Here is a 24,562-nt window from a genome sequence, read left to right as displayed (position 1 = left end):
TTAAGGAATCCCATATCATCGCATAATTATTATAATTTACATGCACAAACAGTTATATAACTTTCTTAATAAAAATGCCACATTGAAAAGTTTTTGACATTACATTGTTTAAACAGATCCGAAGACTATTGGATGATTTCAATGATTCTGATTTTCTTCTGTAGCCTATTCAATACCATAATCATATAGGCGAAGTTAAAATTTTTCAGAAATTCTCACTCAGTAAGTCAAGGCAGGCAGGTCACTTTATAATATTCCAACTGAACAAAATCTACATGAAAAACAGGGCCTTTTTTTCATGGACTGAGAGGCACATTGACAAAATGCTTTGTTAGGACTTTTTATCCTCCCTCAGCACCCCTAGGGCCAGACTACCGCATTTGGGGTCAAGGGGGCCACGGGGCATTAACCTCTGCCAAAATGTGCATTAACACATGTTGCAGAGAGACAAAAATGCTGTTTTCTAATGCTATTCTACACATTGTCATTATTGTTTTTTTTAAGCGGATTTCCTGTAATTCTGCCAAGGGCAGAGAAAAAAAATGCTGCCATGAGGCTGAGAGAACATTTTGCAGTTTTAAAGCTAATTTCCTACAATTCTACACATTTTTGCTATCTGCTATCATATGCTCCTACGAAGGTTCTAACGATGAACTTCGCCTAAAGATGCTTTTGGGAAACAGGGCCCTGGACTGTTCACCTCCCCACCACCAGAAAGTGGGCCAGCTTAGTGCTGTGCCAACCATCTTCTGTTGGGGTGGCGCTGACCCCGCTGCCAGGGGATTGGTTACTCACTGTCATGCAGAATGGTGGGCATGGGGCCCAGGCATCCAGGGTAGTCAGGGGCACGAGACCTCACAACAGAAGAGACCAGGATAGATGGCACACAGAGACCTACTCACAGGACCAAGATTGATTGATGAACCAGACTACACTGAATGGGTTCAGAATGAGAAGTTAGAGAGGAAAGTGGAACAGAACTACCATATTTCAATAGGTAAGGGTGTTTTTAAACGTTCGAACACGCCTATAAAATAAAAAACATTAAATGTGTTCCAACAGCAAGCGGTACCAGAGTGCTAAGTCTAGGTCCAAAAGTCTTCTTAACAGCTTCTACCCCAAAAATAAATTCTACAAATAAAGAAACGTCATCTCACTGTCAACTGCGTTTATTTTCAGAAGATTTAACATGTAAATATTTGTATGAACATAAGATGTAACACCTGAGACATAAACTGAACAAGTTCCACATACATGTGACTAACAGAGATGGAATGTGTCCCTGAACAAAGGGGTGGTCAAAATCAAAAGTAACAGTCAGCACTGCAGTGCATCAAGCACTGCAGTGCATCCCCTCCTCGTGGACTGCACCAGATTTGCCAGTTCTTGCTGTGAGATGTCACCCCACTCTTCCACCAAGGCACATGCAAGTTCCCGGACATTTCTGGGGGGAATGTCCCTAGAGCTCACCCTCCGATCCAACAGGTCCCAGACATGCTCAGTGGGATTGAGATCTGGGCTCTTCGCTGGCCATGGCAGAACACTGACATTCCTGTCTTGCAGGAAATCCCACACAGAACGAGCAGTATGGCTGGTGGCATTGTCATGCTGGAGAGTCATGTCAGGATGAGCCTGCCGCAAGGGTACCACATGAGGTAGGAGAATGTCTTCCCTGTAACGCACAGCGTTGAGATTGCCTGCAATGACAACAAGCTCTGTCCGATGATGCTGTGACACACCGCCCCAGACCATGACAGACCCTCCACCTCCAAATCGATCCTGCTCCAGAGTACAGGTCTCGGTGTAATGCTCATTCATTCGACGATAACGCGAATCCGACCGTCACCCATGGTGAGACAAAACCACGATTCGTCAGTGAAGAGCACTTTTTGCCAGTGCTGTCTGGTCCAGCGACGGTGGGTTTGTGCCCATAGGCGACGTTGTTGCCGGTGATTTCTGGTGAGGACCTGCCTTTACAACAGGCCTACAAGCCCTCAGTCCAGTCTCTCTCAGCCTATTGCGGACAGTCTGAGCACTGATGGAGTGATTGTGCGTTCCTGGTGTAACTCAGGCAGTTGTCGTTGCCATCCTGTACCTGTCCCGCATGTGTAATGTTTGATGTACCGATCCAGTGCATGTGTTGTTACACGTGGTCTGCCACTGCGAGGATGATCAGCTGTCCGTCCTGTCTTCCTGTAGCGCTGTCTTAGGTATCTCACAGTACGGACATTGCAATTTATTGCCCTGGCCACATCTGCAGTCCTCATGCCTCTTTGCAGCATGCCTAAGGCACGTTCACGCAGCTAAGCAGGGACCATAAGCATCTTTCTTTTGGTGTTTTTCAGTCAGTAGAAAGGCCTCTTTTGTGTCCTACGTTTTCGTAACTGTGACCTTAATTGCCTACCGTCTGTAAGCTGTTAAGTCTTAACAAATGTTGCACAGGTGCATGTTCATGAATTGTTTATGGTTCATTGAACAAGCATGGGGAACAGTGTTTAAACCATTTTACAATGATCTGTGAAGTTATTTGGATTTTTACAAATTATCTTTGAAAAACAGGGTCCTGAAAAAGGGACATTATTTTTTTTTAAGTCTTCTGAACAGCTAATCAAATGGCTACCCAGACTATTTGATTTGAAACAATATTTTATTTTAAATGTTGGCCGGTCATAGTCTCTGGATAAGTTCAACTTATTGAAACAATGGCTATTATTGTCATAAGGGTGCAGCAATGAGTATGTTCAGTTCAAATAGGTCGCTTTCCCAATTCAGAGTGTCCTGTGCCATGTCATGAATTGTGTAAAGCTTTGAAAAGTTGCCACTGTAAATGGTTTCTGCAAGAGTGAAAACAAGACATCTTAAAATGAGTTCATTTTATTGTTCAATGCGTGGCCACACACATACCAAGTTCCTTTGCACTGTGCATGATGGGACATTTAGTGATGATGGTAGATGGGATATATCAGCAGTTCACAGGGGTCAAAACAAACACCTCGCACCGCCATATTGGGACAACAGCAGGCCCCGCTCTCCTTAACATCTAGCAACAGCACAAAGCTGACCCACCCGAGTCTACCTCTTCCTAAAATGGCACCATGACACAGAAGTCAGAACTATTTCCTTGAGAACGAAAGGATTACCAGACAGGTTTAGGGAAACAATATAAGACAACCCCATCCCTCCCCCTGCATTTCATTCCTGTGTGTATTCAGCACATCTTACAAAAACACAAAATAAAGTATATTTGGGTACAAAAATAAAATCCAAATTAAAACAATAGCAGGGCATAAACAGTCATTATTATTCCTCCTCATACACAGATAACAATACATTAGTCACTGGACACAAAAAGTACACCGCAAAAAAACTAATAGGAAAGAAACAAATCCTGGAGAAGTGTACGTTCATTGACCTGAACCCCTGTTTGTAACCCTCGAGCTCCATGACTCCGATGTGTCTAGAGGCTCATCGCTTGGCACGCTAGAGATGTGTTCTCTCTTTGGGATTTACTCCACACCCCCCTGCCTTAGCAGACCAGACCCAGCCAGCCATAGGGCTGACATAGTCCCACCTTCACAACACAAATAGAGGGAAAGGAGGAAACTGGAAACACTGCTCTACACATCTAAACCAATGGATTTAACTGAGCGTGAATGTGTATGAGTGGTTCTCTCTCGACACGTAATGTACTCGTTTCTATCGTATACAGTATATGCCTGGTTATGATGTGAACCAGGGTCACTTTAAGTGCGTAGCGTCCCCACTTAATTCTCAACCCGACCTTTGGGATCACTTATGTTTGGGGGTCTTCTGCAGTTTCTTATTGCCCCCTTTGCCCATGTGTCTCACCTTTTCTTTCCTTCAACTGTTTTACATCCCCCCTTCTTTCTTTCCGAGAGTTGATTTTCCTGGGAGACGCAGATACAGACAGAGCAACAGAGTGGGAGAGAGAGAGGGAGTGAGTGTGTGATCAGCTGTCCGCCGTGCCGACCTCGCCCCCGAAGCTCTCAGCCAATCTCCTTCCACTGACGGTAAAACTCCACAATGTTCTTCAGCTCCATGCCTGCTGTTGCCACTGCCTGGACGGCCGACTGTTACCAAGGAGACACAGACAATGGAGGGTAAGACTTCAACTCTTCTAACGCCAATGAACATATAATGTAAGGTAAATATCACGGAAGGATGAATGGGGGAGGTCGAACATGCCAAACTTCTCGCAGAAAGAACTCTGGCTCTCTACAAAGATCTACACCATGGCAAAATGGTTTATAACAGGGAAATATTAATAGCAATACTGTACAACGCAAGGGATAAACCAGAAATACACAGTAGTCAGACCAGCCGCCCATACCAACAGTGGTTGCTGGAGAGCCTAAAGAACTGAGTGAGTGATTGTAGTTATGATGTGTATTGTTGCTCACTGACCTTCATGGGTACAGAGCGGGTACACAGATCCTCCACTGAGTGACCGGTGAGAATAGTGACCATGCCAGCTGTGTCTTCGTCTCCGTTGCTCTGGGAGACGGTCAGCTGACGACAGCTGTCCACCGTCTTGTATAGATGCCTTGAAATCAGGACACAAGGAAAACAGTTAACACCGGGAAAGAGTTTTACAGCTTTCATAAAATCTTTTACCACTTTTGAAGCATTTGTATAAGAATGCTAAGTATTGAGAGGTGGCCATGTGAAGAGACTGCAGAAAGACAAATGGAGGCTTACCAGGCTTCCATGTCCTGGCGTTTCAGTTTGTCCCTCTCAAAACTCCGCCCTGACTCCTTCTGGCAACGTATGTACCTGAGGTAGAGGGGGGCGGAAGAGGGGTTTACAACATCAAGTGTCTTCACCCATATGGGTTGCAGCCTATTTTTAGTTTACTGGATCACGGATTCAGAGTGGGTTATGGTTAGACACATTGTTTTGTTAAGATCTGAAGTATTAAGGGCAATATGGGCCCCAACAGCTAGCTCATTTGAAAATCGGTTACGTGAGATACATTGATATAAAAGGAACAATGACCTGTGTATCATTGGCTCTAGGGTTTCACACAGGATAAAGGCTAAGCACATTGAAAATCGCTTTATCTTTACATTCAAGGAACTGTCGACTCAACATATCCCATTCAATGATAACAGGCTATGCTTCTGACACAAGAACTGGCTTCGCTTGTGCTGGGTTGGCTGATTGTGGTTGTCAGATCTTAAAATGCGGCCCACTATATTACCATACATCACACTTGAGGGTTGAGACAGACATATACCTGTTGCCTTTACGGAACTCAGACTCCAGGAAGCGGATACCGTCTCTCGCTCCGGCATTCTCCTTCTTCAGGTGGTCAAGGCCATCAATCACTGAAGCACATAACAGTCAACCATCATGTTTAAACTTTGGTATCTATTAATTTCATGCTCTAACTAGAAAGACATCACAGCTTCAGTCGTCCCCTCAGGAACTTACAAAACACAGCCAGCAAATAGCCAATGTCAAAACAATATAGCAGGGCTATTCAACTGGCTGCCAGCAGGACAAATCAGGCCCGTTTATCAATTTATTAAAAATAAAAATAATCCTGCAACAATGGGGGGGGGGGGGGGGGGGGGGTTTAGAGCCAAAATTAGCCCTTGTTCAACATTCTCCAATGGGGGAAATCTGTTTCCCTGTAGTCCCGCCCATTAAATGCTGTCAATCAATATCACCCAACATACAAGTTACAGCCAATCAGAGCTGCTAACAGGGTCTGTCTGCCCACCTATCGGCTTTTTCACAGCAGATGAGATCACTGCAAATCATGCTCTGGTGTAAACTCAGCAGTGAGTTAAACACCACAGACTCAGCCATGGTTATCATAAACTTTATCCAATCAAGATCTAGCCTGCAACATCACTTGTTTTGTGGTCTGCTGAGCATCATGATCTACTTTTACATAATGATGCTCAGTGGCTAAGCACGGGTAATAATGATGTCAAGAGAGCAGCCTGTGTTAGCTTAGGAAGGAGATGCTTTTGCTTTTCTCCGTGATTGACGCCATCTTGAGTCCGTGAGTGACATCTTCAATCAATAAAAATGATTTAATTTGGGAGTACAGGGAAGGGACAAAAACAGCTGATATGATTGAAAACCGTGCCAATAAAAAAAATACATGTTAATTTCTCCTCTGATTTGATTTCCCTACACTGCACAACTATATTCACAGTTATCATCAGTACAGATCACTCCCGTGATGTCAGTTTAAGTCCCCACAGAGGTGGTGCAGTTTGTTACAGGGAGTCGTTCTCTACTGATGCGAGGGGAGAGAGACTTCTCTGCACAAGTTAGTCAACTGAGATATGCCATGCCTAAAAGGTTCACCATGTGTAAACAAAAAAAAAAGATGAAGCCATGTCTAAAACTGACAGGAAGGTAGGTCCACTGTGTTACAAGTACAAATGTGTTCCATTATTTAAACAATTTCATGCACCGAATTAGGCTTATCTTAAAGCACTTAAAATGTACTTTTAATAAATGTGCTTTATAAGAGTAATCCCATGTATAAGATGTCTGGCCCCCCTGTAAATAACCTGATTCAAATCTGGACACCATATACTTCAATAACCCTGCAATATAGAAATCATATTTATCACAATTTTATCTAGACGCAATTCTGGTGAGAAACCTTTAAATTATGACTGCATTCAAACAGACTCATCCAGTCTAACACTGGGTTTATTCACCCAGACAGGGCATGGCTCTGTGCTCACCTGTGCGGGGAATGATGATGATGAAGCAGCCACTGCCAGCCAGATGTCTGAGGAGGTTGAGGTGCTGGCACAGGGCGGCAGAGTCGGGTACCAGGTACGGAGACATGGATGACTGGGTCTTGGGCTGCTGCAGACTGCCCTCTAGCTGAGACACCTCCAACTATAGGGTAAGACGCGTGACAAATTGCTCATCTTGATGGGATGTTGAGTGGATAATACAGTGTCCTCCATAATTATTGGGACAGTGAAGCATTTCATATTCTTTTGGCTCTATACCCTACAAATTTGGATTTTAAATAAAATCTATAAACTTTTAACCACACAAGTGAATTTGTCCCAAACTTTGGCTCTCCTAAAATGGGGGGGGACTACGTGCAAAAGGTGCTGTAATTTCAAGGTTTTGGGTGCAAAAGTAAATTAAGACATATACACTTAGTATACCAAACATTAAGAAAACGTTCCTAATATTGGAGTTGCACCCTCCCCCCCTTTGCCCTCAGAACAGCCTAAATTTGTCGGGGTGTGGACTCTACAAGGTGTCAATTGCGTTCCATAGGGATGTTGGCCCATGTTGACTCCAATGCTTCTCACAGTTGTGTCAAGTTGGGTGGAGGTCCATTGTTGATACACACAGGAAACTGTTGAGCTTGAAAAACCCAGCAGCGGTGCAGTTTTTGACACAAACCGGTGCACCTGCCACATACCATACCCCGTTCAAAGGCACTTAAATATTCACTCTCTGAATGGCACACATACACAATCCATGTCTCAATAGTCATAAGAGTTAAAAATCCTTATTTTCTAACCTGTCTCCTCCCCTTCATCTACACTGATTGAAGTGGACTAACAAGTGACATCAATTAGGGATCATAGCTTTCACCTGGATTCACCTGGTCAGTCTACAGTATGTAATGGAAATGGAATTTTACTAATGTTTTGTACACTCAGTATAGTGTCAGATAGCTAGATTGATAGTGTTTGGTTTATGATAGAATGGAATGTTCTAGAAGAAAGACCTGTAGTCGGAGCTGAGCCATGTCTCTCATCAAGCGATTTCGTCGAGCCTCCTCCTCTGCCTAGACACACAAACGCACACACAGTGTTGAAATAGATAATAGTATTTGAGCTTCAAATGTGAAAAAAAATACTGAAACTAGAGTGACTGCTGCTGTTTTGGTCTCATTGGTTCATTCAACTGCCGCTCACCATGCGGATCTGGGCCTTGGCCTGCTGCACCAGGTTTTCCTGCTCCGATTGGGTGATGCTGGTGAAGATGCCCGCCTCCGGGTTGAAGTGCAGCACATTGCATTGGAGATTAGTGAGGAAGTGGCCAAAGCTGCGGATGCAGCACACGCGCACCACACACTGAGATGGGGAGATCAAGTGAGATAGTAAAGTAGAGAGAGGGCAGCAAAACAGTGAGGGTGTCTAAGGGAAGCTAGGGGTGTGTACCTCCTGTACGGGGCTGAGGGAAGGTCTGGGGCGGGTGTAGTCGAGGCGGCGGTGGGCCAGGTTGAGGGCAGGTAGGTGTCGCAGGGCCAGGTCCTCAGGCAGCAGCAGGGACTGGACCAGGCCAGGCTGCTCACACACACTCAGCAGCTCCGTCACCTCAGTGTTCAAACCCAGCTCTAAAATACACAGAGAGAAAGATGAAGTGACTTCTTGTCACATGTGCTCCACAGAATGAGACACATTTGGAATTTCATACCTGAAAAGATGGGTTAAAATAACCAAAGGAGAGGAAAAGAGAACAGATGGAATGAGAAATATAATGTGAGAGAGGGGGAGAGAAGAATTTGGCCAACTCAAGCCTCCACCTCGGGCTCCCGAGTGGCACGGCGTTCTAAGGCACTGCATCTCAGTTCTAGAGGCGTCACTACAGATCATAGTATCACAACAGGCCGTGGATTGAGAGTCACATAGGGCGGCGCACAATTGGCCCAGCGTCATCCGGGTTAGGCAGTCATTGTAAATAGGAATTTGTTCTTAACTGACTTGCCTAGTTGAATAAAGGTAAAAAATAAAATAAATAAAAAACGCAGATTAACAACCCATAAAAAGAACGGGTGCATTTAGTAACTCACCTGCTTCCAGCATCTTGTTCCCGTCAGGCAGCAGGTTGAGTAGCACAGACAGTCTGTTCCATAGGCTCTGAGAACTCTGCAGAGTAACGGCGTTACATTGAGCAGAAGACAGACAGTGAAACAAACACCAACAATGATGAAGACTACAAACCCTTCACCCGAGTCAGCTGATACAAAGATTAACATGTATTTTACCAATTTAATGCAAATTGGATTTTTCAATGCATACTGTTTGTAAGAGCTTCTAGGTTACTGAAAAATCTGCCCCCTTTACCTGTGCACACATGACGATAATGTCAGTGTTGGTTCTCAGCCAATCTACAAACACCTTGACCACCTGGATGAGCCCCTGATTGGTCAGAATCTCCAGTCTCTCTGACAAGGTCTTCTCGCTGTGTACTGATTGGTTGCTGTGCACGCTACACTCTGAATCGGAATCCACCTCTACAGGGAATGGACAAATAAAGAAATGAACATGTGTTTATTCTACACCCTAGTTTTCTTAGGGGTAACCTCAGATATACTGTTATAAAATGGCATATTTTAGCAATGTGCTGTTATCCAATGTAGTCTTTGGGAAATACTAAAAACAGACTAGAAGTACATCATTATATTGAAGTTAATCTTTAAAAGAAAACGAATATCCTGCACTATACAAAAATAACATAATAATCAACCCAGCCGTCACTGTGTGTGGGTAGGTTACTAACCATTGTCGTTGGTTCCGTTGGCAGTGCCCGGGCCGGCGTCGCAGGGTGAGTCCCCCGGGAGAGGCGGCGTCTCCTGGGAGGGGGTGGTGGAGGAGGCATCTGGGTCGGTGGGGGTGGGGTTGGTGGAGGAGCTGTGGGGCCTCAGCAGCACGTTGCTGAAGGTGGGCGCCAGGCGGAAGCAGCGCTTGGCCTGGAACAGCTGGGATGACATGGCCTGGAGGTTACTGCTGATACTGGGGTCGCTGGGCAGGAGGGGGCCATTGGTGGCTGGAGGGGTGTCCCCGTCGCAGTCCTCTCTGGGATTAGCTTGCTCCTCATCGTCTTCTCCGGGCTGCAGCTCTCCCCGAGGAGTGGTGTCCAAGTTCTCCGGGGTTTCTGAGTCCTCTATATCCTCCAGGTCGGAGCGTGACTCCTGGCTGTTCATGTCCGAGTCAGTCTCCACATCGAAGGCTGTGCCGCCCTCCTCGTCTTCCTCCGAGCCGCTCTCCCAGGTCCCCTCTGTCGGGTGCGCCCCCCCTCTCTTGCTCTCCTTCCCCAGCATGGCGGGGGTGAGTGGGGGTCCCGACGAGGCACCCCCAGAGTCGGCGCAGCCCCTCTGCTCTTCTTCCTCCTCTTCATCACTCTCGAAGCCCTCGCTCAGGTCGCTCTCGTCTTCTTTGCAGGTGGCGCGGCGGCGGCGCAGCATGGAGAGGCGGGCGTACTTCTTTTGCTTCTGTTTCTCCTCCTCCGCCTTACGCTCACCGACGCCTGCTTTCTGGGCCAAACTACTCCGGTGGCCCCCCTCGTCCTCCTCATGGTCCAGGGAGCCGTTCTGCAGGGGCCTCTCCTCCGATGTCAACGGGTCAGACGGGTCTCTCAACTCAGAGTCGTCTAGGAGCAAACAAATATCATCATCGTTCCATTTGTTTTTCAGAGGATTAACAGAACATGAAGAGTGTATAGGCAGCATGTGGTTAGCTGGGAGTGGTGTTCTCACCTGTGTTGTCGGTCTGCAGTGGGGGCACCTGGCTCTCCCCCTCCTCCAACTCAGCCTGCAGGCGGATGTTGACATGGTTCACCAGGTGGGAGAAGAGGGCCAGCGTGAAGGCTATTGACGCACTGTACTGCTTGGACCCTACACAAACAAGTCGACATATCAACTTTGCAATACAACGAATCAACATATCCCCTTATTTCTCCCTTGCAGTATGTCACTATCCTCACATGCCTACCGACTCAGCTCTACTTAAAACACCCTATACACATAATGTTTGAAAAGCGATTTGTAAAAACAAATATGTGACATCTATATTCTTACTGACCTCCCCGCTTCAGGCTGTGCACCACCATGAGGCAGGTGACCACCATCTTGAAGATGAGGGCGTCGGGGAGCAGGGCGCAGGGCGAGTCGTGCTCCTCAAGCTCCTCCTCGCTGGGGGAAGTGGCCTCGTGGCCATGTGGCGGCGAGGGCAGGTAGAACAGCACCAGGTTAAAATCCTCCAGCACCGACTGACACAGAGAGGTCAGCTCTGTCTCCAGCAGACTACTCACAGGGAGGAGAGAAATGGTAAGACATTACAAACACGGAGCCAACAGACAATAGAAAGCAGGTTGAGACTAACCAAACAGGGTTATAAAAATTAAATATATTATTATTATCATCAGATAGCTTTGTCATATATGGACAAAATGTCAAGGTTCCTATTAAGATAAATGACTAGGGCCTAAATGGTTAAAAGTGAGTCTTAACCTGTTCTTGGGCTGCAGTAGACTCTGCAGGTACATGAAGCTCACCAGAAGTTGCTTGATGTCCTTGGATCTGGAAAGAAAACAGTTGTAGAAAGAGTAATAATCCCAAAGAGGACTATCTCAATACCTGTTTCAATGCTGACCTAGTGATTTGTCATTTCAGGGCTGTGGTGTGAGGAAACCAGACTGACCTTTGCCGTGAGGGAGACAGCTTCTTCATCTCCTGTTTCTTCACCTGGTGGTACATCTTAGCAGCTTTATCAAACAGACGCTTCAAATTCCCGTAGGCCCCCTCGAAGGGAGTCTCCGACTGTATACTGTTCAAACACGGGACCATAGAGGAGACAACCATGATCAATACTTGGTGGTAGGGGTGTGACGATACCAGTATCGCAATTTTTCGTCCATGACAATGAAAACACGAAGCAGACCCAACTCTTTGGTCCTTTAAAAAACAGCTGTATGTAAAAATAGTGTGTGCTATAGCTTGGAAAACAAATAATTGTGGCTGGATGACAATGTTTCTTTCCAAAGTCATGGCTGTTTTCCGAAAGCTCAATCCGCTTTGTGTTTTGTAAACCCACCACTACTAACGGTTATTGCAATACTGGTATCGTCCCGGTACCACTCGGTGGCAAGTCTTTTTTTAACGTGTTCTGGATCCAAAATTGGGCTTCTTCTCCTAACAGACTGGTTTCAGAACCTCTACCATTTCAAACATGCTATTTAGTGCCATGAAGATATTTCTCCCCAGCAGTGTGACTACATTGCCCCACTAAGGTAGAGAACAATAGGACAGCATAGTCTACAGACCAGTCATAGATTGTGGATGTGCTGCAGTAAATCTAGACGTGTTGAAGTTTCCTCTCACCAGCGTAGGTAGTAATAGGTGGCCTCCACGTTGTAGAATTTACTCCCCGCCAGTGTACCTAACTGATTGAAAGGCATTCCTGAAAACAAAACATCAAACACTTGTCAACATCATGGCACAAAAAAGACATTACTTTCCTTTAGCAGCAGCCATTTAATATTGACTTTCAGTTCGACTGATGAAGCCCTCTGAAACCCTCTCAAAAAGACAGAACGTTTCAAATGTGGATCAGTGATTTCTTGAGACTGAATGCACTGTCCTGGCCAGCTAACAGTTACTGAATTTCCCGTTCCTGGCTCAAATGGTCTGCTAACCGTTCAGCTAGATCACTATGAGTTGCATAAAGCTTTGACCAGTCATATAATAAAGCTCAATCAATAAGTGCTGTGTGAGTTCATCACTATGTGGGCAATATAACAAGAGTGATTCATTTGTAGATGGTGGTGTGATGTGAGTAAACCGGTTAGTGTGAAAAATGGCGGTAATGTGCTGTGAAAGAGAGGGCCGGTAACACCTTGTTGTCAACTCACCTACGTGCGGAGTGACTGACAGGGCCTGGTGGTAGAACCGCTCTGACAGCTGCTCAGCCTCCACCCCAGCCAACTCGTTCTGGTAACGGGCTGTGGAAAACATTCAAACAACCTCCTGTAAACGTCTCCTATACATTAAAATAAACGTGACCTTGGATTTGGGGAATGATGTTCCATGGTCATACAAATGAGGTTGTCTCAAATCTCTTTGGTGAGAAAGATGAAGTTTGTATTACCGAGATCTCCCAGGTACACCAGGCAGCGATGGCAGGCCATTTGGGCCCACTCCATCTCCTTAGGGGTGGCTGATACCGGCTTCTTCCGACCTACAAAAACAAATACAATAATTTATACACAGTGTCAATCACAGATACCGCTGACCTGAGTGTGTCTCTCACCGATGAGGGGGTCGGTGACATGGGTCCAGTCGATGCAGTCCTGCATTTCCAGCTGGTAGTGGGACTGGATGTAGAGCAGCAGGTGCTGATAGAAGCCCACGCCAGCTATCAGGTGAGTCCTGTAGGCACACTCCAGGGCACTGCGACTGTGGATGTGCTGCAAAAGACAGAGAGATAAAAGGGAGCCAGGTAATAAGAAGAGATTAGAAATAAAAGTTAAGGGTTGTGTGTAGGGCATGAGGAAAGATAACGTGTGCATGTCTGAAAGCTCAGGAGTCACTGTACTGGCCACACAGTCAACATTTCCCCAATAACTTAGGGTGTTTTCACACATAGTCCCTTTTAGCACATTTGTGTGAACACTCCAAAAGGAACTCGTACCCCTCAAAACAGCCCCCGAAGCAAACTGAGGACATCTCCAGAGTTGGTCTGAGTTCGATTCCATTATTTAGGGCAATGCTCCCCAGGTTCGCTTGCGATTACACACACTACTGCAACACTGTTTTCCTTGCCATAACCCCTCACATTGGTGCCACAAGAGAAAAGATTATGTGCAGGTTCGAGGAGAAAAAAACAGTGTGCCGTTTTTGGATATTGATTAGCGATTGTCAAGGACGCACAGACATTCCAAAATGTGTAGTGTTTTTAGTTCAGATTATTTGTTTGCAATATGTGATCTATAAGAGAGTTTCATACACTGTTTATTTGATTGTGGGGTTGGAAGTGTGAGAAAACATATTTGGTGAGAATCAACATAACGTCCAAATCTATTCTAGCTCTTTAAGGGGCAGTAGCCTACATTGGGTGTACAATTTTCAATTACAGCATTATTTAATCTGCAGTTATTCTTACACTATTTATTCTGTTACCAATAATAATTACAAGTTAATAGTATCTTCTGATTACAATTACTTTGTCTCATCTTTTAACTAAATGCAATATATTAGATTACGAAATGTAAGTAGGTATATCTGTCCAATAAGATATTTTGATTAAATGTATTATTTGTGATAAAAAAAAATATATATATATATATATATATATATATATATATATATATATATATATATATATATATATTTTTTTTTTTAACAACTAGGCAAGTCAGTTAAGAACTCATTCTTATTTACAATGACGGCCTACCAAAATTCCTCCTGCAGTGACGGGGGCTGGCATTAAAAAATATAGGACAACACACACATCAAGACAAGAGTGACACCACAACACTACATAAAGAAAGACCTAAGACAACAACATAGCATGGCAGCAACACATGACAACAGTATGGTAGCAACACAACATGACAACATGGTAGCAGCACAAAACATGGCACAAGACAACAGCACAAAGGAAAGAAGGTAGAGACAACAATACATCACACGAAGCAGCCACAACTGTCAGTGAGTGTCCATGATTGAGTCTTTGAATGAAGAGATGGAGATAAAACTGTAAAGTTTGAGTGTTATTTGCAGCACGTTCCAGTCGCTAACTACAGCGAACTGAAAAGAGGAGAAACCCAGGGATGCGTGCGCTTTGGGGACCTTCAACAGAATGTGACTGACAGAACGTGTGTTGTATGTGGAGGATGAGGGCTGCAGTAGGTATCTCAGATATGGGGGATTGAGGGATTTATAAATAAGCATCAACCAGTGGGTCTTGCGACAGGTATACAGAGATGACTAGTTTACAGAGGAGTATAGAGTACAGTGATGTGTCCTATAAGGAGCATTGGTGGCAAATCTGATGGCCGAATGGAAGTGGCTTGTCCCAGAGCGCATTGAGTGAATGTTAGAAAAAGATCTTGGGTCATTTCTAAATATAGCAATGTGAATGCAAAGAGGACTTGGACTAGAAAAGAGTAGAGTCCCCATTCAAAAGCAAGGAAAGTGTGAATACAAAGAGAAGTTCTTTAGCTTCATTTTTACCACAATGTTCACTTTAAAGAGGACGGAGATCAGTTATTTTAAAGAGGACTATATGGGAAAACACCCTTAAATGCTGTACCTTCTTGTGGGTCTTGATGACCTGGATGACCTCGTAGTAGACCTTCCTCCACAGAAGCTCCTCAGCCTTGCGACCATAGTCCACAGGGTGGAGAAACATCAGCTTCACACACAGCTCCCTCAACCTGGGCACAGAAGACAGATGAGGTTGGGGTTAGTGCTTTGCCTCAGTGTTTAGGGCAAAGGTTGAAGTAGAGTAAAATGCTTACTTGTTGCGAAGGCTGATGTTTTCAGGCTTGAAGACCTCCCTGTACGATGACTTGCTGCCAATGATGACATCCAGCTTGTGTACCGATTCAACCACTGCCCTGAGCACGCAAGAGACAGTTATTATGGCAGGTAAATTACTTGGTAATTGTCATTGGAGGAATGAGGAAACTCATTCTTATAAAATGTAGGGAGCTAACGTTAGCTAGCTAGCTATAACTGGAATATATAAACTGTCATACATGTTTCTCACTGAGATAATGGTTGACATTATAGCTTCCTAACTAGGTATGTAAAGTTAAAGGGGCTTATGAAAAATTGTGTTTCGCCCTAAATAGGCCTAGTTATGCATGTTAAAAGTAGCCAGTCGACATTATTCATGTGGTGATGTTCTGCTAGACGCTTCTAATTAGCTGCTAAATAACTAACTAGCTAGGTAGCTAGCAAGCAAGGTAGGCCTATCAGCTAACTAGTACTGTGACAATACTGACAGCTGAAGTTATCACAACGTAGTTAAACAACTAATATTATTTAGAAAGCAAGTAGACACAGGAATAAGTTAACTAGCTAATAGCATAGTAGCTTGTTACTGTGCTGTTAGTGCTCAGTTGTCTAGAAGCTAACGTTAGTTAGCTAATTAGCTATCCGCTTCATAAGTTCCCACTGTGCTACATCTGGTTATTTAAAACCCATACTATCGAAAATGTCCGACTACTTCGTAAAAATGTCATTGCCCTTCGACGAAGGCTTCGTGACAAGTACAGTTAACTAGCTAACGTTAGCTTATGCAAGTCACAGACAGACAGGTGACTGGGTAGTTAGCTAACTAGCTGGTTGACTAGATGGCTAGCTAGTTAGCAAATTAGCTAAGGTTAGCTATCCATTTATTTTACTACTGTTAGCTAGCTAATGTAATTTTTTCCAGCAAAAGGCCTTTACCTCACCTGTATAGCCGCTTGATGAGGAGGACTTTTGCCTCTGGCTCGCTATCCTGCCCAGGTCCACTCATGTTAGCATCTGGTGCCAAGAGTCACACGCTCCAGTCCAACAGAGTCTGCGTTCCCACCCTCTTCAACCCCACTCTTGTCAGGGTTGCTCCGGGCTTGCCTCACCGGCAGTGACAACTGTGTTGACTAGCTAACGTTAGCAGCTCTATCCTCTCCCGCTAACCACTACGTCGCTTTCGTATCTTGTCGCTTGCCAAACTGCCCATCCGTTCGGAAACCGTTTAGGAGAGGGAATGCCCCAGTGTTTGTGTTAATTCCCGGTCAGTTATCACACCCCGATGGTTTCCTTGTGTTTTCCCCCGTTCCAAACATCGCTACGAGTAAGAGGACAGCCATTAAACAGCGATCGCCAGAACAGCGCGAGACTTCGCGTGAAGTCTTGCTTCCGCGCGGGACCGGCACTAGTTACCACAGCCACAGAGTCATGAACTCTGCTAATTCTACAATTTCCCTTAATTAAAATATGACTTTACCTTAACCCTAACCTTTACCACACTGCTAGCCTTATGTCTAACCTTGAATTAAGACCAATAAGCAAAACATGTTTTATTTTTGTATTAGTGGCTGTAGAACCTAGTGGAGACCTAGCTACATTGCCAGACAGCCAGAGTCATTATGATTCATTTGTTTGTGATCCCTGGCAATGTGAAACGTTTGTATATATTTTTGGGTGATTAGGGCTGCATGGCACAATAACCGGGTAACCAATGATTATTGATGAAGACTGTCATGAAAATGAAATAAGAGTGATAACCACCGAAAAAAAACACCTGACTGAAGACGGAACTGCTGGGCATTTGTGCAGTTGAGTTCGTTTCTGGACTCTAAAACTTGATGAAACTTTTGTTGCACCTTGTTAAAACAAGCAAGGTGTTGTAGCAAACAAGTCTTTGGTTGCCTAGGCAATTTACATTAGTCATTTAGCAGACACTCTTATCCAGAGCGACTTAAAGTTAGTACATTCATCGTACCCCTTTCCTGCAGTCAAATGACCTAGTGGCCTCAAGGGTAGAATGTTATTCATATTGTTTTCATAATTAATAATAGAAAAAATGAACATCTGGTGTTTCTATGCCAAACAGTTTTGTTATATTTCATGCAAACTCAAAATTGAATACATGTCAACTATTTATCTGACAGGGTACAGATGCCTTTTTTAAAGCCCATGAACATGTGTGTGAGGTGTATACTTTTGTTTTGTTTAAAGTAGATTGGTTTAAAACTAACAAGAAACACTGTGTGGCCCAGATTTAGCCCACTGCAGTATTAAGATAGCTAGGTTGGACAACCATATATCACAGTCATAATAAGTACATTTTTCCTCAATAAAGTAGCTATCAGAAAAGTCTGAGTTAGTAAGAGGGAAAATAGTTAAGTGTTAGTTCACAAAAGGAACTAAAATATAAATGCAACATGCAAAGTGTTGGTCCCATGTTTCATGAGCTGATATAAAATATGCGCACAAAAAGCTTATTTCTCTCAAAAGTTGTGCACAAATTTGTTTACATCCCTGTTAGTGAGCATTTCTCCTTTGTTAAAATAATCCATCCACCTGACAGGAGTGGCATAGCAAGAAGCTGGTTAAACAGCATAATCACTACACAGGTGCACCTTGTGCTGGGGACAATAAAAGGCCACTCTAAAATGTGCAGTTTTGTCACACAACACAATGTCACAGATGTCTCAAGTTTTGAGGGAGAAACAATTGGCATGTTGACAGCAGGAATGTCCACCAAAGCTGTTGTCAGATAATTTATTGTTAATTTCTCTAACATAAGCTGCCTCCAACATTGTTTTAGAGAATTTGTCAGTACATCCAACCGGCCTCACAACCGCAGAGTATGTGTATGACGTTGTGTGGGCTAGCGGTTGTCTGATGTCAACGTTGTGAACAGAGTGCCCCATGGTGGAGGTGGGGTTATGGTATGGGCAGACATAAGCTACAGACAACGAACACAATTGCATTTTATCTATGGCAATTTGAATGCACAGAGATAGCGTGACAAGATCCTGAGGCCAAATGTCGTGCCGTTTAATCGCCGCCATCACCTCATGTTTCAGCATGATAAAGTACAGCCCGATGTCGCAAGGACACACCTGTACACACTTCCTGTTACCTGCATACTCATCAGACATGTCCCCCATTGAGCATGTTCTGGATGCTCTAGATCAATGTGTTCCCACCAATATCCGGCAACTTCGCACAGCCATTGAAGAGGAGTGGGACAACATTCCACAGGCCACAATTAACAGCTTGATCAACTCTATGCGAAGGAGATGTGTCACACTGCATGAGGCAAATGGTGGTCATACCAGATACTGACTGATTTTCTGATCCATGCCCCTACCTAATTTTTAAGGTATTTGTGACCAACAGATACATATCTGTATTCCCAGTCATGTGAAATCCATAGATTAGGGCTTAATGAATTTATTTCAACTGACTGATTTCCTGATCTGAACTGTAACTCAGTAAAATATTTGATATTGCTGCACGTTGCGTTTATATTTTTTGATTTCCTGACCTGAACTGTAACTCAGTAAAATATTTGAAATTGTTGCATGTTGCGTTTATATTTTTGTTTAGTATATAATTTCCATTTTGGGGGGGGGTACATTTTGAAGAGGTACGGTTTCAGATGTTTTCGGGAAGATTCTGCTGTCGTAGCTTCACATTTTGGGTGTCAGAACAGGGAAGAGCTTGGACTGGACTGACCAGGAGCTGTGATTAGGATGGTCACCCCATAGGAGTGATTTAGATGAATACTGAATATTCTGGGTTTATGTTTTGGAGAAAAAAAGAATTAGGCTACGAATAAACATTTCTCGTTGGTTTTTGATTGATAGACAAGGCAATCACCGAAGGACCACATGATCCAGTTTGCATGCCATCATCACATCTATTTCAACAGAGAAAGGTAAGTGATGTTCCTTAATGCTGTTCTTTGAGAGTTTGAATCGGCTGGAGCTTCTTGTTTTGTAGCTAAATGAGCCATCTCTTTTTTCGCTTAGGTTTAAGTGCTAGGAATTCAATTAGGCCACTTTGCTGGTTGGCTATGGCTCTGTAATTTGATAATGTAGTGTGCTAGGGTGTGTTTTTCATGATCCGACGCACCAGGTAAGCAGTGATTGCATTCGTTTTAAACTGGCCTGTCGTTGAAATTTTCTGTATTACCAAATCATGAGAGAGCAAACCACACACAAGTCAGAGTTATCATAAAGTCCATCTTTAATTATATGAGCTTCACCATAGCCCTGTGACTCTCAGATCAATTCAGTGTCTATAAAGGAATTCTCTGAGAGTGCTTACAAAACAGTCCTTAGTATCATTTATAGCCAAGACACACCCATCAAAACTCACATAACGAATAACAGATCTTAGGAACATTACACAAATAATCTTTTACCAGAAAAAAGAGTATCCCATAATTTATAGCATTAGCTATAAATTATCGTTCAGTTTGGTCTCCTAAACCGAAGCTCTTATCTCGCTCTTGGTACAACATAGTACCAAGACATTACCTCATCCAATGGTATATATCAATTGTCAATTTCTAGATACTCCCATAAAAAATACAACCCCTCCTGGACAAGCTTACAGAGAGAAGTGACTGGCACCCAGACATTGTGGAGCCAACTAACTGGTTCCCCATTAATCACGCCATCCCTTCACATGGTTTAGGAATAGTTACAGACACATTCACAGATAAGACTAACCCGACCTCTCCCCTCTCTGGGCCCAAGTAACTTTTTCCACATAAGCATGCTTATGAAAATTCATAAAACATATTATTTATCAATGTTACCTAAAGGATTCTGATTCTGCTACCACAGGCCTCATACACTAGATGCATACCTTGTTCATAAGTGTAGCATAGAAAAATAAAAATAAAAAGTGTAGCATACACTTTAGCCTATACGCTTCTGAGTGTGGACATCGCCACACTTATTGTAGATTCCAGAAGACCTAACAGTCCCTTTACGTAAGATTGTGACTTTAGGCTACTCTACTAGGGTGTGTTAAGTTACATTCGCTACATTGCGTGACGGTTTGTACTGAACGACATGTTTCCCCAAAATGTTCAACGTTCTTGAACAGACTTTGAGGTACGTCGCAGACATCGATGCCTCAATCCCGGACAAAGAAAAACAACACGGAGCCATCGATGTGTGCCCCAGCCGCTCATGAGGACTGAGTGCTCCCAATCTCTGTGGCTGACACAAGGAAGACATTCAAGGATTTTTATTTTATTTTACCTTTATTTAACTAGGCAAGTCAGTTAAGAACAAATTCTAATTTTCAATGACAGCCTAGGAACAGTGGGTTAACTGCCTGTTCAGGGGCAGAATGACAGATTTTGTATCTTGTCAGCTCGGGGATTTGAATTTGCAACCTTTTGGTTACTAGTCCAATGCTCTAACCACTAGGCTACTCTGCCGATGTCAACCCTGGCAAGGCTGCCAGCGCAGATGGCATCCCAAGCCGCGTCCTCTGAGCATGTGCAGACCAGCTGGCTGGAGTTTTTACGGACATATTTAATCGCTCCCTATCCCATTCTGTTATCCCCACTTGATTCAAGATGTCCACCATTGTTCCTGTAGCCAAGGAAGCGAAGGTTACTGAACTAAATGACTGTCTTCGTAGACACTGTCACTAGCCAGCTACCACCAGGTACTCTACCCTGCACCTTAAGAGACTGCTGCCTTATGTATATAGAATCAATGAACACGGGTCACTTTAATGTTTACATACTGTATTCTAGTCATGACTCATACTTATTTCATAACCAAAGTTATGCAACACCCCATGTCCCTGTGTGAAAAGTAATTGCCCCCTTACACTCAACTGGTTGTGCCACCTTTAGCTGCAAAGACCGTAACCAAATACTTCCTGTAGTTGTTGACCAGTCTCTCACATGGCTGTGGAGGATTTTTGGCCCACTCTTGCATGCAGAACTGCTTTAACTCAGCAACATTTGTGGGTTTTCAAGTATGAACTGCTAATTTCAACATCTCAATTGGGATTAGGTTTGGACTTTGATGTGGAATGCAGTGAGTGTTTGGTTTTCGCCAGGCGTAATGGGACCCAGTTATACTTTTGAATCATCTGTCCATAGAACATTCTTCCAAGAGTTTTGATGATCAAGGTGCTTCCAGGCGTTTTTGGCAAATGTAATTAAACTTTTTGGATGACATGGGTCCCATGATGCCTGGCGAAAACCCAACACTGCATTCCAATACCTTGCAAAAAAGGGCACCTAGTGGTAGATGGGTAAAATAAAAAATGCATACATTAAACATACTTTTGAGCATGAAGTTATTAATTCCATCTCGGATGGTGTATCAATACACCCAGTCACGACAAAGACTTTAAAACAGTTAGAGTTAATGGTTGTGATAAGAGAACTGAGGACGGAACATTGTAGTTAATCTACAATAATAACCTGATTGACAGAGTGAAAAGGCAGTTTGTACAGAATAAAAATATTCCAAAACATGCATTCGGTTTGCAACAAGGCACTAAAGTAATACTGAATACAAAGTGTTATGTTTGGGGCAAATCCAACACATTCAAGCATGGAGGTGGCTGCATCATGTTATGGGTATGCTTGTCATCGGCAAGGACAAGGGAGTTTAAGATAAAAAGTAACGGATTAGAGCTAAGCACAGGCAAAATCCTAGAGGAAAACCTGGTTAAGTCTGCTTTCCAACAGACACTGGTTGACAAATTCACCTTTCAGCATTACAATAACCTAAAACACAAGGCCAAATATACACTGGAGCTGCTTATCAAGACGACATTGAATGTTCTTGAGTGGCCTGGTTACAGTTTTGACTTAAATCGTCTTGAAAATCTGTCAAGATTTGAAAATGGCTGTTTAGCAATGATCAACCACCAACTTGATAGCGCTTGCATAATTTAAAAGATAATGTGCAAATATTCAACAATCAAGGTGTGCAAAGCTCCCAGAGACTTACCCAGAAAGACTCACAGCTGTAATTGCTGCCAAAGGTGATTCTAACATGTTTTGACTCAGGGGTGTGAATACTTGTGTAATGAATACTCAGGGAGAAAAAGGTGTAGATACCTGCGCGGCAGGTGTTTATTTCGCCTTTGCAGAAGGCAGGAAACGTGGTCACAGGCAGGCAATGGTCATACACAGGTAGGTAAATCAAAACTAGGACTGAATGCTATAACTGGTTCTCACAAATGAGCTAGGAAAAGGCTTAGCAGAGTCAAAACGAACAATACCTCACAAAGGCACAAACAGAATGAACTGAAGTAAATAAGGAGCTGATGAGACCAGGTGAGTAACTAACACATCTGAAATCAATGAACAAAAATGAAAGACAGGGCTACGTTCAAGAAGACAAAGAAACAGAACACAAGGTTGACTAAAAATATGAACACAGAACCTTACAGTACCCCCCCCCCCCCCAAAGAAAGCTCCTGACGACCCAATAGCACCGGAGTGTGGAGGGGGCGGGGGAGCAGAGGCAGCAGCCTACCTCGTGGGGCGAGGTCCGGCAGGCTGGTTCGACAAGGTCGTGAACTGACCCGACATTCTGAGTCTAGGCTGATGTCCAGTGGGCCTGTTCGGGGGTCGACCCCGAGGTCGGGGAGCGGGACGATCCGGACGGTTACAGTGGAATGCCTGAATCATCCATGTGTCGAGGATGTCCTGGTCGGGGACCCAGGACCGGTCTTCAGGTCCATAACCTTTCCAGTACACTAGATAGTGGATGCAACCTCTCAGGCGTTTGGAATCAAGGATGGCTTGAATGGCATGGGCTGGTTCCCCTCCGACGTCCAACAGTGGGGGCGCACTGCAGTTTGACACTGTAGGATGAAGAGGACCGGTTTTAAAGACACATGGAAGAACGAGGAGATTTTATACTGATGGGGTAACTGGAGGCAATACATGACAGGGTTGATGCGATGGGTTATTTTGAAGGGACCAATGAAGCGAGAATAGAACTTTTCAGGGGAGGCGGAGCCAGATGTCTCTGGTAGAGAGCCACATACGCTATCCGGGGTGAAAGAGTGGCGTAGGTCGGCAAAACATTTCTGGGTATTAGAGGCTTTCTGCAGATGCCGGTGAGCGGTCTCCCATACCTGTTCACTATGCCGAAACCAGTCGTCAACAGCTGGGACAGTACCAGGCTCCGCCTCCCAGGGAAACATGGGGGGGTTGGTAACACACTGAAACAGAGTAAGGTGGAGGGATGAATGCATGAGTGATTTGAGCGTATTCAGCCCAGGCCATATACCGACTCCAGTCGTGTGGAGAGGTAGAACATTGTTGGCGGAGGTATTTCCCTATTTCTTGGTTCAGGTGTTCGGTCTGCCCGTTGGTCTGGGGATGGTACCCGGAGGAGAGGCTGAGGGCGACCCCCAGTCGGTCACAGAAGACTAGCCACACCCGGGAGACAATCTGGGGCTCCTGGGTCCTCCGGAATACCATACAGACGGAACACCTGCTGGAACATACACTCAGCCAATTCCATAGCGTTAGGTAAATGAGGAAGAGGAACCAGACATTTTTTTTAAACGGTCTACTATGACAAGGATGGTGGTGTCACCAGAGGATTCAGCAATGTCTGTGATGAAGTCAACAGCCATGTGGGACCAGGGTCTGTGAGAGATTGGCAAAGGTTGAAGATTCCCGGAAGGGAGATGACGAGGGCTTTTGGTTTGGGCGCAGACTGGACAGGAGAGTACATAATCCCTTACGTCGGATGCCAGTGAGGACCTCCAGAACTTATGGGCTAGAAGTTTGGTGGCTCGTGTAATGCCCGGATGGCCTGACCCTAAGGACGTGTGACACCATTGCATCAGTTGGGGGTCTAACAGCTGCTGGTACGTAACTCCTCCCAGCTGGTGTCTCAGGAGGAGCCGGGTCTGAGGTTAGGGATTCTTGTATGGCTGAGTGAACCTCCCACAGTACCGGCCCCATAATGCAAGAGGAAGGAAGAATGGTGTAGGGTCTGAGTTACTGGTCAGAAGGTCAAACTGGCGTGAAGCGCATCAGCTTTAAAGTTTTTCTTTCCGGGGATGTAAGTAACATGAAAATGGAAGCGTGTGTAGAAGAGAGCCCAGCGAGCTTTTCTGGAGTTTAACCTCTTGGCCCCTCTGATATATTCCAGATTACGATGATCTGTTAAGACGAGAAAGGGATGTTGTGCGCCCTCCAACCAGTGGTGCCATTCTGAGGGCCGGCTTGATGGTGAGGAGTTCTCTTTTCCCCACATCGTAATTCCTCTCAGCGGAAGATAACTTCCTGAAAAG

At 44.5% G+C, this 24,562-nt stretch overlaps 1 protein-coding gene across 1 annotated transcript; it reads right to left on the bottom strand.

Moving 5' to 3' along the window:
* Positions 1-2,856: 2,856 nt before the first annotated feature.
* On the bottom strand, positions 2,857-16,669 carry LOC109902058 (protein SMG5). Its single transcript, XM_031786748.1, has 22 exons — positions 16,210-16,669; positions 15,268-15,366; positions 15,060-15,183; positions 13,056-13,212; positions 12,894-12,983; positions 12,658-12,747; positions 12,128-12,206; positions 11,448-11,573; positions 11,258-11,326; positions 10,830-11,050; positions 10,505-10,642; positions 9,529-10,398; positions 9,093-9,262; positions 8,819-8,894; positions 8,187-8,362; positions 7,941-8,099; positions 7,751-7,810; positions 6,735-6,894; positions 5,258-5,348; positions 4,720-4,794; positions 4,426-4,564; positions 2,857-4,091 (listed from the first exon to the last, which is right to left on the bottom strand). Exons 1-22 carry the CDS (start codon positions 16,272-16,274, stop codon positions 4,008-4,010), a joined length of 3,318 nt encoding a protein of 1,105 aa, XP_031642608.1. The 5' UTR covers positions 16,275-16,669; the 3' UTR covers positions 2,857-4,007.
* Positions 16,670-24,562: the final 7,893 nt, after the last annotated feature.

The sequence above is a fragment of the Oncorhynchus kisutch genome, linkage group LG13 (assembly GCF_002021735.2).
Source record: "Oncorhynchus kisutch isolate 150728-3 linkage group LG13, Okis_V2, whole genome shotgun sequence".
Classification (NCBI taxonomy): domain Eukaryota; kingdom Metazoa; phylum Chordata; class Actinopteri; order Salmoniformes; family Salmonidae; genus Oncorhynchus; species Oncorhynchus kisutch.
This window is presented reverse-complemented; position numbering and strand designations above follow the sequence as displayed.